General features: G+C 44.0%; 1 protein-coding gene across 3 annotated transcripts in view; it reads left to right on the plus strand.

Annotated features, from left to right (window-relative positions):
- Positions 1 to 13,527, plus strand: part of fgfrl1a (fibroblast growth factor receptor like 1a) — a 357,680-nt gene that overhangs the window by 327,769 nt on the left and 16,384 nt on the right. For 2 of the 3 annotated variants that reach the window (XM_068029372.1, XM_068029353.1), the window contains one exon: positions 2,458 to 3,124. The exons of the other annotated variant lie outside the window; for it this stretch is intronic. In XM_068029372.1, the coding sequence (XP_067885473.1) occupies positions 2,458 to 3,035 (578 nt within the window). In that variant the 3' untranslated portion in view covers positions 3,036 to 3,124. Of the gene's footprint in view, positions 1 to 2,457; positions 3,125 to 13,527 lie in introns of those variants that run through there. 3 annotated transcript variants of the gene reach the window in all.

Below are 13,527 nucleotides of genomic sequence, written 5' to 3' on the forward strand. Positions count from 1 at the left end.
TTTATACAATAGCTCCACGTAATGACAGCTTACCTTTATATTCCATCTTCACAGCTACTAATCTGTGCATGAAGTCAACTACGATAGGGAACTTGGTGCATTTTAGAAAACGAGTAGCCAGAACCAAAGGAAAAGTTGGTAAAAGGTGTTTGCAAAAAAAAGAGCTGTCCAAATATGGACAATGAAGGCCTAAAGAGATACTGTTACAATTATGTTTGGACTAGCAATGCACTCTAAAATTTAGCCATTTCTTTAAATGCACAAAAGAAAAGCAATATTTTCTATAAAGATTCTTGAAGATGAATTATCAAAGTTATAGACAAGTAACATGCCCTTGAATTCCAAATCCACCCGATATCATTGGCCCACCGTGGCTGCAGTACAAAGAGTTCATCACCATTAATTTGACAGCACCTCTCAGTCCCAAAATTCGTCATTCTCATTATTTCAATGTAGAGTGTGGCTGGTCTCCAGTGCAATGTTTTCTAAACTAGTGTTGAAGATTGTTGAAACTCAATTTACACTTGCATTTAAAATTCTGTGAAATTTTGTGCTGGTTTGGCCAATTTCAAAGAACAACAAAGAACAGTACAGCACAGGAACAGGCCATTCGGCCCTCCAAGCCTGCGCCGATCTTGATGCCTGCCGAAACTAACACTTTCTGCACTTCCGGGGCCCATATCCATCTATTCCCTTCCTATTCATGTATTTGTCAAGATGTCTCTTAAACGTCGCTATCGTATCTGCTTCCACCACCTCCCCTGGCAGCAAGTTCCAGGCACTCACCACCCTCTGTGTAAAAAACTTGCCTCGCACATCCCCTCTAAACTTTGCCCCTCGCACCTTAAACCTATGTCCCCTAGTAACTGACTCTTCCACCCTGGGAAAAAGCTTCTGACTATCCACTCTGTCCATGCCACTCATAACTTTGTAAACCTCCATCATGTCGCCCCTCCACCTCCGTCATTCCAGTGAAAACAACCTGAATTTTTCCAACCTCTCCTCATAGCTAATACCCTCCGGACCAGGCAACATCCTGGTAAACCTCCTCTGTACCCTCTCCAAAGCCTCCACGTCCTTCTGGTAGTGTGTCGACCATAATTGCACGCAATATTCTAAGTGTGGCCTAACTAAGGTTCTATACAGCTGCAACATGACTTGCCAATTTTTATACTCTATGCCCCGACCAATGAAGGCAAGCATGCCGTATGCCTTCGGCCAGATTGCGCTGATGAAATCAGTGAAAACTAACAGAAACTTTAGGTCCCTATATTATATAAGTAGAGCTGCACAGTACAAAAGGAAAGAGGTAACACTAAACCTGTACAAATCACTGGTTTGACTGCCGTTAGAATTTGTGTTCACTTTTGGGCACCCTCTTTTAGAAAGGATGTCAAGAAAATGGAAAGGGTGCAGAAGAGATTTGTTGAAACAATACCAAAGATGAGCGGCTTTAATCACATGCAGACCTCTCTAGCCTACTCTCTGAGCTGCATGCAGTGCTACTCTCTGATCTGGTATCTACAAGTGTAAGGTTGAGTGACGCTTCCTGTTCAGCAGTGCTGTCTTCTTCTTCTTCGATTGGAGGAGTGTGCTAGAAATCGAGGGAAGGTAGTCATGGGGCAACAAGTAGTGCAAAGCTAAAAGTAATGAGAAATATGAAGTAAGAGGCTTATCTTAGTTATCCTCATGAGGTCATTAAACTTATTCCTGCATTGCAGCCATGTTTGGGGGTGAGGTGAGGGGTGGGCGATACTCCTCACACTGATGCTTTATCATCTCCATCGGCTCTATTTTGGGCAGCTTGCCTGCAAAACTTCTAGCTAGCTGGTGGATAGAAGATGCCCCTCCTCCTGTCAACCTCATTCAATAAAACCTCCATAGCAGTGTCTGAAAACCTGTGGGGGGGAAGGAGTGGGGGTGACTTTGCAGCTTCTCCTGCATCTGCCATTGCCCACACAGATTGTTGTGTGCAGCCAAAGTGCATCTTACCTTTTAAGAGGTGCAGGTGGTCCTTAAATCGTGTCAGAATCACACAAAATTGAATCCGCCGTCAGGTGAGGTGTCAATCAACAGCAAAGGTAGCGCTGACAGTCCACCGATTTTATTTTAATGAATAAGTAGCATGAATTTGGGGTCTCTTTGTGGCCATGTGATCAGGCAGGTGGATGATTATGTCCCATTTTGCACCTGAAAATGCACTGGAAGCAATTTCTACACTGTCGGTGCCGTAGGTTTTAAGAGGGATGTGGATAACTATTTGAAGAACAAAGATGTGAAGAACTTTGGGCCAAGGGAATGGATTTAAATGCATAGTCCTTTTAGAGAGCCAGCACAGGCAGGGCTGGCTGAATCACCTCCTTTTGTGCTGTAAGATTCTATGATTCCACTATCAACATAATCACTTAATAAATACTGTCTCAGCAATCCTAATAGTGTGATGGTTCTTTCCCACAGATGTGAGCAATGACACTAGGCCCAGCACTCACCCTGATACCTCAAATGGCAGCAGTGACCCGTCAGGTGGTTCAGATGGCTCAGCGGAACTGCCAGCAACAAGAGGCAGTGTGCAGTCTAGTAGATCCAGGCTTCAGTCATCTGTAGAGACAGCGGGGACACACCCCACAGAATCAGTGGAAGAACACGAGAAGCATTTTGCTTTTACTCACACTGCTCTGCCTAAATTGATTGATAGTTTTAGAAACGTTTTTCACACATTGACTAATAGATATGTTAACGTGGAAAAGTTGGACACAGTGCTAAACAGTGTCTTCCAGCATGTTATGCCAGGGATGGATAAACTGCGAAGGAATAAACCATTCCCGTTGGCTAAGCCAGCTGGGCAAGGTAGTTTGGTCCATGGAACCGCTCTGGATGTGGTCCTAGGATCTGCTGGTCTAGGATTTCTCCCTGTACAAGCAGAGGTCACACCTCAACTATCCATCCCACTGTCAGAACACAGACTCAATATCAGTGATAGACATGCATCAACATATTCAGTAAGCTCTCCTGATGTCCAGAAAAAGCAACCTTGAAATGCAATTTTTGGCACTTTAGCAAACATAATAAAAAGCACCTAGAAGCTTTCTGACCCTGTGACAGAATAAACATTTGTTTGGCCTGATTTGTCTTTGTCCAGTGTTGTTTCTTTTGTAGTTCTGTCTAAATTCCACATTTGTACGGTGACAGTTTACCAACTAGAATGTGGTTAAACTGCTCATAGACTTGTTCATCTATCACTCCAAGTAGGTGTTAGTAAGATATAGGAGGGATGTCACATGATTACTGTTGGATAGTAAGGGGGAAAATCAACAGTTATTTACTGGACTGAATACAACTTAGGGATTACTTTACTGCTTCCCCCAGCCTCTTCTTAAGAAGGTGCTTAAACCTATCCACTTTGGTATGAAAAACAGCAATGCAGAGTATTTCTTAAATGGTGAGAGATTGGGAAGTGTTGATGTCCAAAGAGACCTGGGTGTCCTTGTTCATAAGTCACTAAAAGCTAACATACAGGTACAGCAAGGAATTAGGAGGGAAAATGGTATGTTGGCCTTTATTGCAAGAGGATTTGAGTATAGGAGTAAAGAAGTCTTGCTGCAATTTTATAGAGCCTTGGTGAGACCGCACCTGGAATATTGTCGTATGAGGAGAGATTGAGGAGGATGGGCTGTATTCTCCGGAGTTTAGAAGAATGAGAGGTGATCTCATACAAAATTCTTACAGGGCTTGACAGGGTTGATGCAGGAAGGATATTTCCCCTGGCTGGTGTGGCGGGGGGAGCGGGGTGTGAAGGCATCTAGAACCAGAGGATACAGTCTTAAAATGAGAGACAGGCCATTTAGGTCTGAGATGAGGAGCGGTTTCTTCACTCAGAGGGTGGTGAATCTTTGGAATTCTCTACCCCAGAGGACTGTGGAGGCTCAGCCATTTAGTATATTCAAGACAGAGATCAATAGATTTCTAGATACTAAAGATATGAAGGGATATGGGGTAGTGCGGGAAAATGGCAATCAGGTAGAAGATCAGCCATGATCTAGCTTAATGGCGGAGCAGGCTTGAGGGGCTGGTTGGCCATCTCCTGCTCCTATTCCCAACGTTCTTATGTCTCTATCTTTAATAATTAACCCACAATCTGAAAGAAAGAAGGAACTTGTAATTATACAGCATCATTAGATGTCACTTGTGGCTCAGTTGGTAGCCCACTTCTGAGTTAGAAGATGGTTGGTTCTCCAGGGTGTAAATACAAAAATCTAGGTTAACACCAGTGTCTGAGGGATTGCTGTGCAGCCTTTTGGGAAAAATGTCTGTCCTCTCAGGTGGGTGTAAAAGAACCCATGGCACTATTTTGAAGAAGTGCAAGAGAGTTAATAGAATCATTACAACACAGAAGGTGGTCATTCGGCCCTTCATGTCTGTTCCGGCTCTCTGTAAGAACTACTCAACTAGTCCATACGACTAGACGAATTAGGAGCAGAAGTAGGCCATTCAGCCTGTCGAGCCTGCTCCGCCATTTAATAAGATCATAGCTGATCTGTTTCTGTCTCGAATTCCACACTCCCATCCTTGTGGAGATGAAGTCCCACCTTCACATTGAGGATACCCTCCATAGTGTTGTGTGGCACTACCACCGTGCTAAGTGGGATAGATCGCGAACAGATCTAGCAATGCAAACCTGGGCATCCATGAGGCGCTGTGGTTCCATTCAGCAGCAGCAGAATTGTACTCAACCACAATCTGTAACCTCATGGACCAGCATATACCCCACTCCACCATTACCATCAAGCCAGGAGACCAGTGCTGGCTCAATGAAGAGTGCAGGAGGGCATGCCAGGAGCAGCACCAGGCATACCTCAAAATGAGGTGTCAACCTGGTAAAGCTACAACACAGGACTACTTGCATGCCAAGCTGCGTGAGCAGCATACGATAGACAGAGCTAAGCAATCCCATAACCAATGGATCAGATCTAAGCTCTGCAGTCCTGCCATATCCAACCGTGAATGGTGGTGGACAATGGAGGTGGCTCCACAAATATCCCCATCCTCAATGACGGGGGAGCCCAGCACATCATTGCAAAAGATAAGGCAGAAGCATTTGCAACAATCTTCAGCCAGAAGTAAGAGTTGATAATCAATCTCGGCCTCCTCCTGAAGTCCCCAGCATCGCAGATGCCAGACTTCAGTCAATTCGATTCAGTCCACGTGATATCAAGAATCGACTGAAGGCACTGGATACTGTAAAGGCTATGGGCCCTGACACACCGGCAATAGTACTGAAGACCTGTGCTCCAGAACTTGCCGTGCCCATAGTCAAGCTGTTCCAGTACAGCTACAACACTGGCATCTACCCGGCAATGTGGAAAATTGCCCAGGAATGTCCTGTCCACAAGAAGTAGGGCAAGTCCAACCCGGCCAATTACCGTCCCATCATTCTACTCTCAATCATCAATAAAGTGATGAAAGGTGTTGTTGACAGTGCCATCAAGCGGCACTTGCTTAGCAATAACCTGCTCAGTGACGCTCAGTTTGGGTTCCACCAGGGCCACTCAGATCCTGACCTCATTACAGCCTTGGTTCAAACATGGACAAAAGAGCTGAACTCAAGAGGTGAGGTGAGAGTGACTTCCCTTGACATCAAGGCAGCATTTGACCGAGTATGGCATCAAGGAGCCCTAGCAAAACTAAGGTCAATGGGAATAAGGAGGAAAACTCTCCACTGTTTGGAATCATACCTAGCGCAAAGGAAGATGGTTGTGGTTGTTGGAGGTCAATCATCTCAGCTCCAGGACATCACTGCAGGAGTTCCTCAGGGTAGTGTCCTGGGCCCAACCATCTTCAGCTTCTTCATCAATGACCTTCCTTCAATCATAAGGTCAGAGGTGCAGATGCTCGCTGATGATTGCACAATGTTCACCACCATACGCGACTCCTCAGATATTGAAGCAGTCCGTGTAGAAATGCAGCAAGACCTGGACAATATCCAGGCTTGGGCTGATAAGTGGCAAGTAACATTCGTGCCGCACAAGTGCCAGGCAATGACCATCTTAAACAAGAGAGAATCTAACCATCTCCCCTTGACATGGCATTACGATCACTGAATCCCCCACTATCAACATCCTAGGGACAACCATTGACCAGAAACTGAACTGGAATAGCCATATAAATACCATGGCTACAAGAGCAGGTTAGAGGCTAGGAATCCTGCAGCGAGTAACTCACCTCCTGACTCCCCAAAGCCTGTCCACCATCTGCAAGGCACTAGTCAGGAGTGTGATGGAACACTCTCCACTTGCCTGGATGGGTGCAGCTCCAACAACGCTCAAGAAGCTCGATACCATCCAGGACAAAGCAGCCCGCTTGATTGGCGCTCCTTTCACAAACATTCACTCCCTCCACCACTGACGCACAGTGACAGCAGTGTGTACAATCTACAAGATGCACTGCAGCAACGCACCAAGGCTCCTTAGATAGCACCTTCCAAACCTGCGACCTCTACCAACTAGAAGGCCAAGGGCAGCAAATGCATGGAACAGCACCCACCTGCAAATTCCCCTCCAAGTCTCACACCATCCTGACTTGGAACTATATCGCCGTTCCTTCACTGTCACTGGGTCAAAATCCTGGAACTCCCTTCCTAACAGCACTGTGGGTGTACCTACCCCACATGGACTGCAGCGGTTCAAGAAGGCAGTTCATCATCACCTTCTCAAGGGCAATTAGGAATGGGCAACAAATGCTGGCCTCGCCAGTGACAACCACATCCCATGAACGAATTTTTAAAAAAATCTACCCCCGATAATCTTTGATTCCCTTGCCTAACATAAATCTATCTACCTCTGCCTTAAAAGTATTCAATGGCCCCGCCTTCACCACCTTCTGAGGCAGAGAATTCCAAAGTCGCACAACCCTCTGAGGGAAAAAAATTTCTCCTCGTTTCTGTCCTGAAAGGGCGACACCCAATTTTCAAACAGTGCCCCCTAGTTCTGGACTCACCCGCAAGAGGAAACATCCTTTCCACATCCACCCTGTTAAGACTGTTCAGGATCTTATATATTTCAATCAAGTCTCCCCTCACTCTTCTAAACTCCAGTGAAAACAAGCCCAGTCTGTCCAACCTTTCCTCATAAGACAACCCGCTCATTCCAGCTATCAATCTCTGCCTCCAACGCATTCACATCCTTCCTTACATAAGGAGACCAAAACTGCACACAGTCCCACGTCCCTACCTTCTCTCTATGGCCCTGCAAATTTTTCGAATGATAGAAGTGTTATCCCCGATGTCCTGGCCAATATTTATCCCTCAATCAACATCATACAAACAGATTATTTGGACATTATCACATTGCTGTTTGTGGGAGTTTGCTTCTGCATTTCCTACATTACAGCAGTGTTATGTCCAGGTGGGAAAGGTGTCCAGGGGTCCCTTTCAGCCTTCACTTGGTCTTACTGTAATGGAGTTTTATTTTTTAACACACCGTGTTTTGAGCTCCCCTTTGGTGAATCCTTGTTCACCACTTTCCAATTTTAAGGCAAGAAGTGAGCACAAACAGGCTTTCTCAGGTTTAAAGAAGAAACATGTAATTTTATTAAACTTAAACTCTAATTCGGTTAACGCCTACGGATACACGACGTGCCCACGTTAGCATGCACACGCGATACACATATGCAAATAGGGACAGCAAAGAGCAGAAGAAATATAAAGTGAAACTGTTTGAGGCAATCTCTGAAGGGGGTTTGTTACTGTGCTTTGAGCTCACTTTAGAGTCCTTGTTTGTAGGTGGATTTTACTTCTCATTGGGGCCCAGTATTCTTCTTAAACCTTGTTCACTGTAGGAGACTTTCTCTCTTGGGGTTTATGTGTCTTCAACAGGTGTTGGAGTTCCGTGAGAAAGAGAGGGGAGCAGACAGGAGAGGCTGTGGCGAGCCAGCCAGGAGAGGTCTTTTCAGTCCCGGAGCAAACAGCTTTCTGCTAGTTCAAAACTCTGTAGCAAGTTCAAATTCAAAAAACTCAGGTGGCCCAGCAGGTTAGTCATGTGACTAGCGGGTGTGACCACGGCCGTTTGTGTATTCGGCCATCTTAGCAGTCAACCTAGAATGCTAGCTCCTCCACCTTCAACGTCTGGTAATCAAAAGTCCAATGTCTCAGGGAAAGGTCTTTTTTTCCTTTTAAGTGCTGTCTGTAAATATGCAAATGTGTTTCCAGTGAAGGGTCTGGTGCTTTTTAAAAAGCAAGCTCTTTCTTTACTCCAGTAACAGTTTAAAATAAATGTTCATGTGGCAAAATTAATATGCCTCATTCTTGGCACTGCATGACACTATATTTTAAAAGTATTTCCTTGACTGTAAAGCACTTTGGGACAGCCGGCAGTTGTGAAAGACACGATATAAATGCAAGTCTTCCTTCATTTCACAATTTCACAATGTTCCAAAGCACTTCACAGCCAAGGAATTATTTTTGTAATATAGGAAACACAACAGTAATGACCAGATGATCTATTTTTCGGGTGATGGTTTTGAGATAAATACTGGCCAGCACACAGAGGAGAACTCCCCTGCTCTTTTTCAAAATAGTGCAATAGAAGCTTATATGACCAACTGAGACAGCAGAAGGTTAATGTCTCATCCAAAAGACAGTATCTCCAACACTGCAGTGCCCCCTCAGTACTGCACTGGAGCTTCAGTCTAGATTATAGTCTCCAACTGGGACTTGAACCCACAACCTTCTAACTCAGGGACAAGAATGGTGCCATTGAGTTGAGGCTGAATGCATATGGATATAAATAGGAATAATTTGACCTTGCTTTACACACAAAAGGAAAATCTCCTAATAGCATATCCATTACTCTTTGGTCAATGATTCGAGTGAAAATGATACAGATGTTTATTTTGTTCATATCAGTGATCAAATGACTATATACCACAGACAGTACTAGAAAATGGGCCTGAAACACTAGGGTTCCTGCTCCATCTCACATTATAGGGCTGGCAATGCATTCCTGTAGAAGCTGAAAAGTGGCGCACAAAGCAAATTTCCACCCTGCCTTTCTGATGGGGAGACGATGGAGGAGTGGGGGGGGGGGTCCCAAAGCCCTTAACGATAATAGATTTTAAAAAGGTTATGCGAGGCCCATGGGGAATTGATTGCCTTTGTCTCCGTACTTTTTGGGAACCTTTACTAGGCCCACTATAGAACCTATGCCCGATCTCATGCTTATTGGGTGGAGTACGGGACAGAATTCCCAGAGGTCCTCGACAAGCCATCTAAACTGGTTGTGGATGTGTGGAATGGTGGGTGGTAACTTGCCCGCCACTGTCCCCTCCAATCAGAATTGCTCATGGAAAATCTTTAAGGATAGGTACCCAGCAGATTTGGGTTTCACTTCAAATTCCCATTCCACATGAAGATTTAATAGAGGTGTTCAAAATTATGAGGGGGTTTGATTGAGTAGATAGGAAAAAGTTGCTTCAGTAATCAGAGGACACAGATTTTAGATAATTGGCAAACAAAAGTCAGACGGGACACGGGGAGAGTTTCATTTATGTAGCGAGTGGTTCTGATTTGGAATGTACTGCTTGAAAAGTGATGGAAACAGATTCAATAGTAACATTCAAAAGGGTATTGGATATATACTTGAAAAGGAGAAACTTTGCAGGGCTATGGGGAAAGAGCAGGGGAATGGCACTTATTGAATAATTCTTACAAAGAACCAACAGATGAGTCGAATGTCTGCCTTCTGTGCTAGTTGTTTCTATGAATTAAGAGGAGTAGGATCAGGGTTGTGAGTTGCCCATTCAAGGATTTTATATCCCTTTCTTGACATAGTGATGATACCAGACAAGTCTCATATGATAAGTACAGCAGCAAGATTGTCACTGGCTATAGCTTTAGTCAAAAATTACTTCCTGGCAACATCAAGAATTCCATGATGGATCTCAGAGATGTCACAATGAGTGTACTTCTATATAGTTTTGTTTGACCTCTCCCCATTCTCCCCTCCTCCACGGACTCATCAGCAAATACTGCTCGGGAAAGTTTGTCCCAGCTGGCTGCAGTGGCATTCAGATCAAGATCTACAGGGGATCCTTGTGATTTAAATCTCCCTGTTCAGCTAACTGCACGTTGACATGTATGAGGTCTTCCAGGCTCATACTAAGTCTGGTGAATCTCCCATGCATGGAAACCCCCCCCAGTTCCTTCAGGAAAATAGTCCTGGCAACTGGATAAGTGGTGGAGGAAGTTGCAAAGGACACTGATTCAAATTTTTACATCAATGGTGACCAGTTCAGTTTACTTTCCTGCTCCTGTTTTGGATACAACCCAACATAAATATATTTGTACAATATTGGGCAAACAATGAAACGCATGCAGTAGTCAGCTATGGATGTACTTGATACAAGTATTAGAACAGCTGACCAGGGGTTATAGTTTACCAGTTGTTCTGATTAATATTTATCCCTCAATCAACATCACCAACATAACAGATCATCTGGTCATTATCACAGTTGTTTGTGCAAACTTCCTTTGCATAAATTGGCCGCCACATTCCCTATGTTACAACAGTGACTACACTTCAAAAGTGCTTCATTGGCTGTAAAGCACTTTGGGATGGCCTAATGTTGTGAAAGGTGCTATAGAAATGCAAGTCTTTCTTTTTTCTCTTTATTTTGCCTGATAGAATATTTGGTGTCACCCCAGTTTTCAAAAAGACTGTTATAATATCCGTTACAAAGGCCCCTTTCCATAGGTGATTATGAAATGTTTTGTGGAGCATATGTAACCTATTAACAATATGACCTCTGAGGGATAGCCTAGTCAGTAGCATCTTTAAGCCACACCTTCTGGGCTCAAGAAACAATTACCTTTAGTGTAAGTGCTTCTGCAACAGTTTGGATATGGAGCAATGAGCCATCAGTCACCTAACAGTGTTAGAAACTGTTCTCACCTTTCAAAGAAAATAAACCATAATCAACGTACCTTTCCAATAATAACAGACAAAGAAATAACTTTTATTTATTTTTGCACCTATCTCGGAAACGTCCCAAAGCACTTGACGAGGAACTGTGTTCCTGTTGTTGTGCAAGCAACCACTGCAGGCATCAGATAATGAGGTCCCAAAAATATCCAGGCCTTCTGGCAAAGCATAAGAACATAACAACAAAAGAAATAGGATCAGGTGTAGACCAGATGGCCCCTCGAGCCTGCTCCGCCATTCAATACAATCATGGCTGATCCTTGGTCCCAACTCCACTTTCCCACCTGCTCCCATATCCCTTGATTCTCTGAGAGACCAAAAATCTGTCTATCCCAGCCTTAAATATATTCAACGACCCTCTGAGAATTCCAAAGATTCCCAATCCTTCGAGTAAAGAAATATCTCCTAATTTCAATCCTAAATGATCAGCTCCTTATCCTGAGGCTGTGTCCCCATGTTCTAGATTGCCCAGCCAGGTGCAACAACCTCTCAGGATCTATCCTGTCAAGCCCCTTCAGAATCTTGTATGTTTCAATGAGATCACATCTCATTCTTCCAAACTCTAGGGAGTGTAGGCACAATTTACTCAGTCTCTCATCATAGGACAATGCTCTCATCCCAGGAATTAACCTAGTGAACCTTTTCTGTACCTCCTCCAATGCAAGTAAATATGGAGACCAAAACTGTGCACAGTACACTGGGTGTGGTCTCACCAAAGCTCTGTACAATTGTAGCAAAACTTCCTTATTCTTGTACTCCAATCTCCTTGCAATAAAGGCTAACATGCCATTTGCCTTCCTATTTGCTTGCTGTACCTTCATGCTAACTTTCTGTGTTCCTTGTACGGGTTCACCCAAGTTCCTCTCAACATGAACATTTACAAGTTTAATGCCTTTTAAAAATATTTTGCTTCTCTATTCTTACTACCAAAGTGAATAACCTCACACTTTTCCAAATTATACTCTATCTGCCATCTGTTGCCCACTCACTTAGCCTGTCTATAGTTTTTTGCAGCTTCTTTGTGTTCTACTCACAGCTTACATTCCCATCTAGCTTTTTATCGTCAGCAAACTTAGATACATTACTGTCTGTTTCTTCATCTAAGTCATTAATATAGATTGTAAATAGCTGAACCTGCACTGATCCTTGTGGCACTCCACTAGTCACAGACTACCAACTTGAAAATGCCCTGTTTATCCCGATTCCTTGCTTCCTGTCCATTAACTAATCCTCTAACCATGCTAATATATTAACCTAACTCCATGAGCCCTTATCTTGTGTATTAACCTTTGTGGCACCTTATTGAATGTCTTTTGGAAATCCAAATATACTACATCTATTGGTTCCCCTTTATTTACGCTGATGGTTACATTATCAAAAAACTCTTAACAAATTTGTCAAACATAATTTCCCTTTCATAAAACCATGTTGACTTTGTCTGATTATACTGTGATTTTCGAAGTGCATTGTTAAGACTTTCTTAATAGATTCCAGCATTTTCCCGATGATGATATCAGGCTAATTGACCTGTAGTTTGCTGTTTTCTCTTCCACTCCTTTCTTGAATAGTGTAGTACATTTGCTAACTTTTGTTTTTATTCATTCATGGGATGTGGGCATCGCTGGCTAGGCCAGCATTTATTGCCCATCCCTAATTGCCCTTGAGAAGGTGGTGGTGAGCAGCCTTCTTGAACCGATGCAGTCCATGTGGGGTAGGTACACCCACAGTGCAGTTAGGAAGGGAGTTCCAAGATTTTGACCCAGCGACAGTGAAGGAACGGCGATATTGTTCCAAGTCAGGATGGTGGGTGGCTTGGAGGGGAGCTTGCAGGTGGGTGGTGTTCTCATGCATTGCTGCCCTTGTCCTTCTAGTTGGTAGAGGTTGTGGGTTTGGAAGGTGCTGTCTAAGGAGCCTTGGTGTGTTGTTGCAGTGCATCTTGTAGATGGTACACACTGCTGCCACTGTGCATCAGTGGTGGAGGGAGTGAATGTTTGTGGATGGGGTGCCAATCAAGCGGGCTGCTTTGTCCTGGATGGTGTCGAGCTTCTTGAGTGTAGTTGGATCTGCACACATCCAGGCAAGTGGAGAGTATTCCAGCACACTCCTGACGTGTCTTGTAGATGGTGGACAGGCTTTGGGGAGTCAGGAGGTGAGTTACCCACTGGAGGATTCCTAGCCTCTGACCTGCTCTTGTAGCCACGGTATTTATATGGCTACTCCATCACAATTCCTGGTCAATGGTAACCCCGAGAATGTTGATTTGCCAACTTCCAATCTGCTGGATTTGTCCTAGAATCTAGGGAATTTTGGAAAATCATAACCAGTGTATCTACAATCTCTGCAGCTACCTCTTTTAGAACCCTAGGGTGTAGGCCATCAGATCACGGGGATCTGTCAGACTTTAGTCTCTTATATTTCTCCGATACCTTTGCTCTGCTGATATTAATTACCTTAAGTTCCTCTCTCTTATTAGCCCCTTGGTTACCCTTTATTTTTGGTATGTAGTTTGTGTCTTCTACTGTGAAGACAGACATAAAATATTTATTCAATGTCT

This window comes from Heterodontus francisci, chromosome 1 (assembly GCF_036365525.1).
Source record: "Heterodontus francisci isolate sHetFra1 chromosome 1, sHetFra1.hap1, whole genome shotgun sequence".
Taxonomy (NCBI): Eukaryota; Metazoa; Chordata; class Chondrichthyes; order Heterodontiformes; family Heterodontidae; genus Heterodontus; species Heterodontus francisci.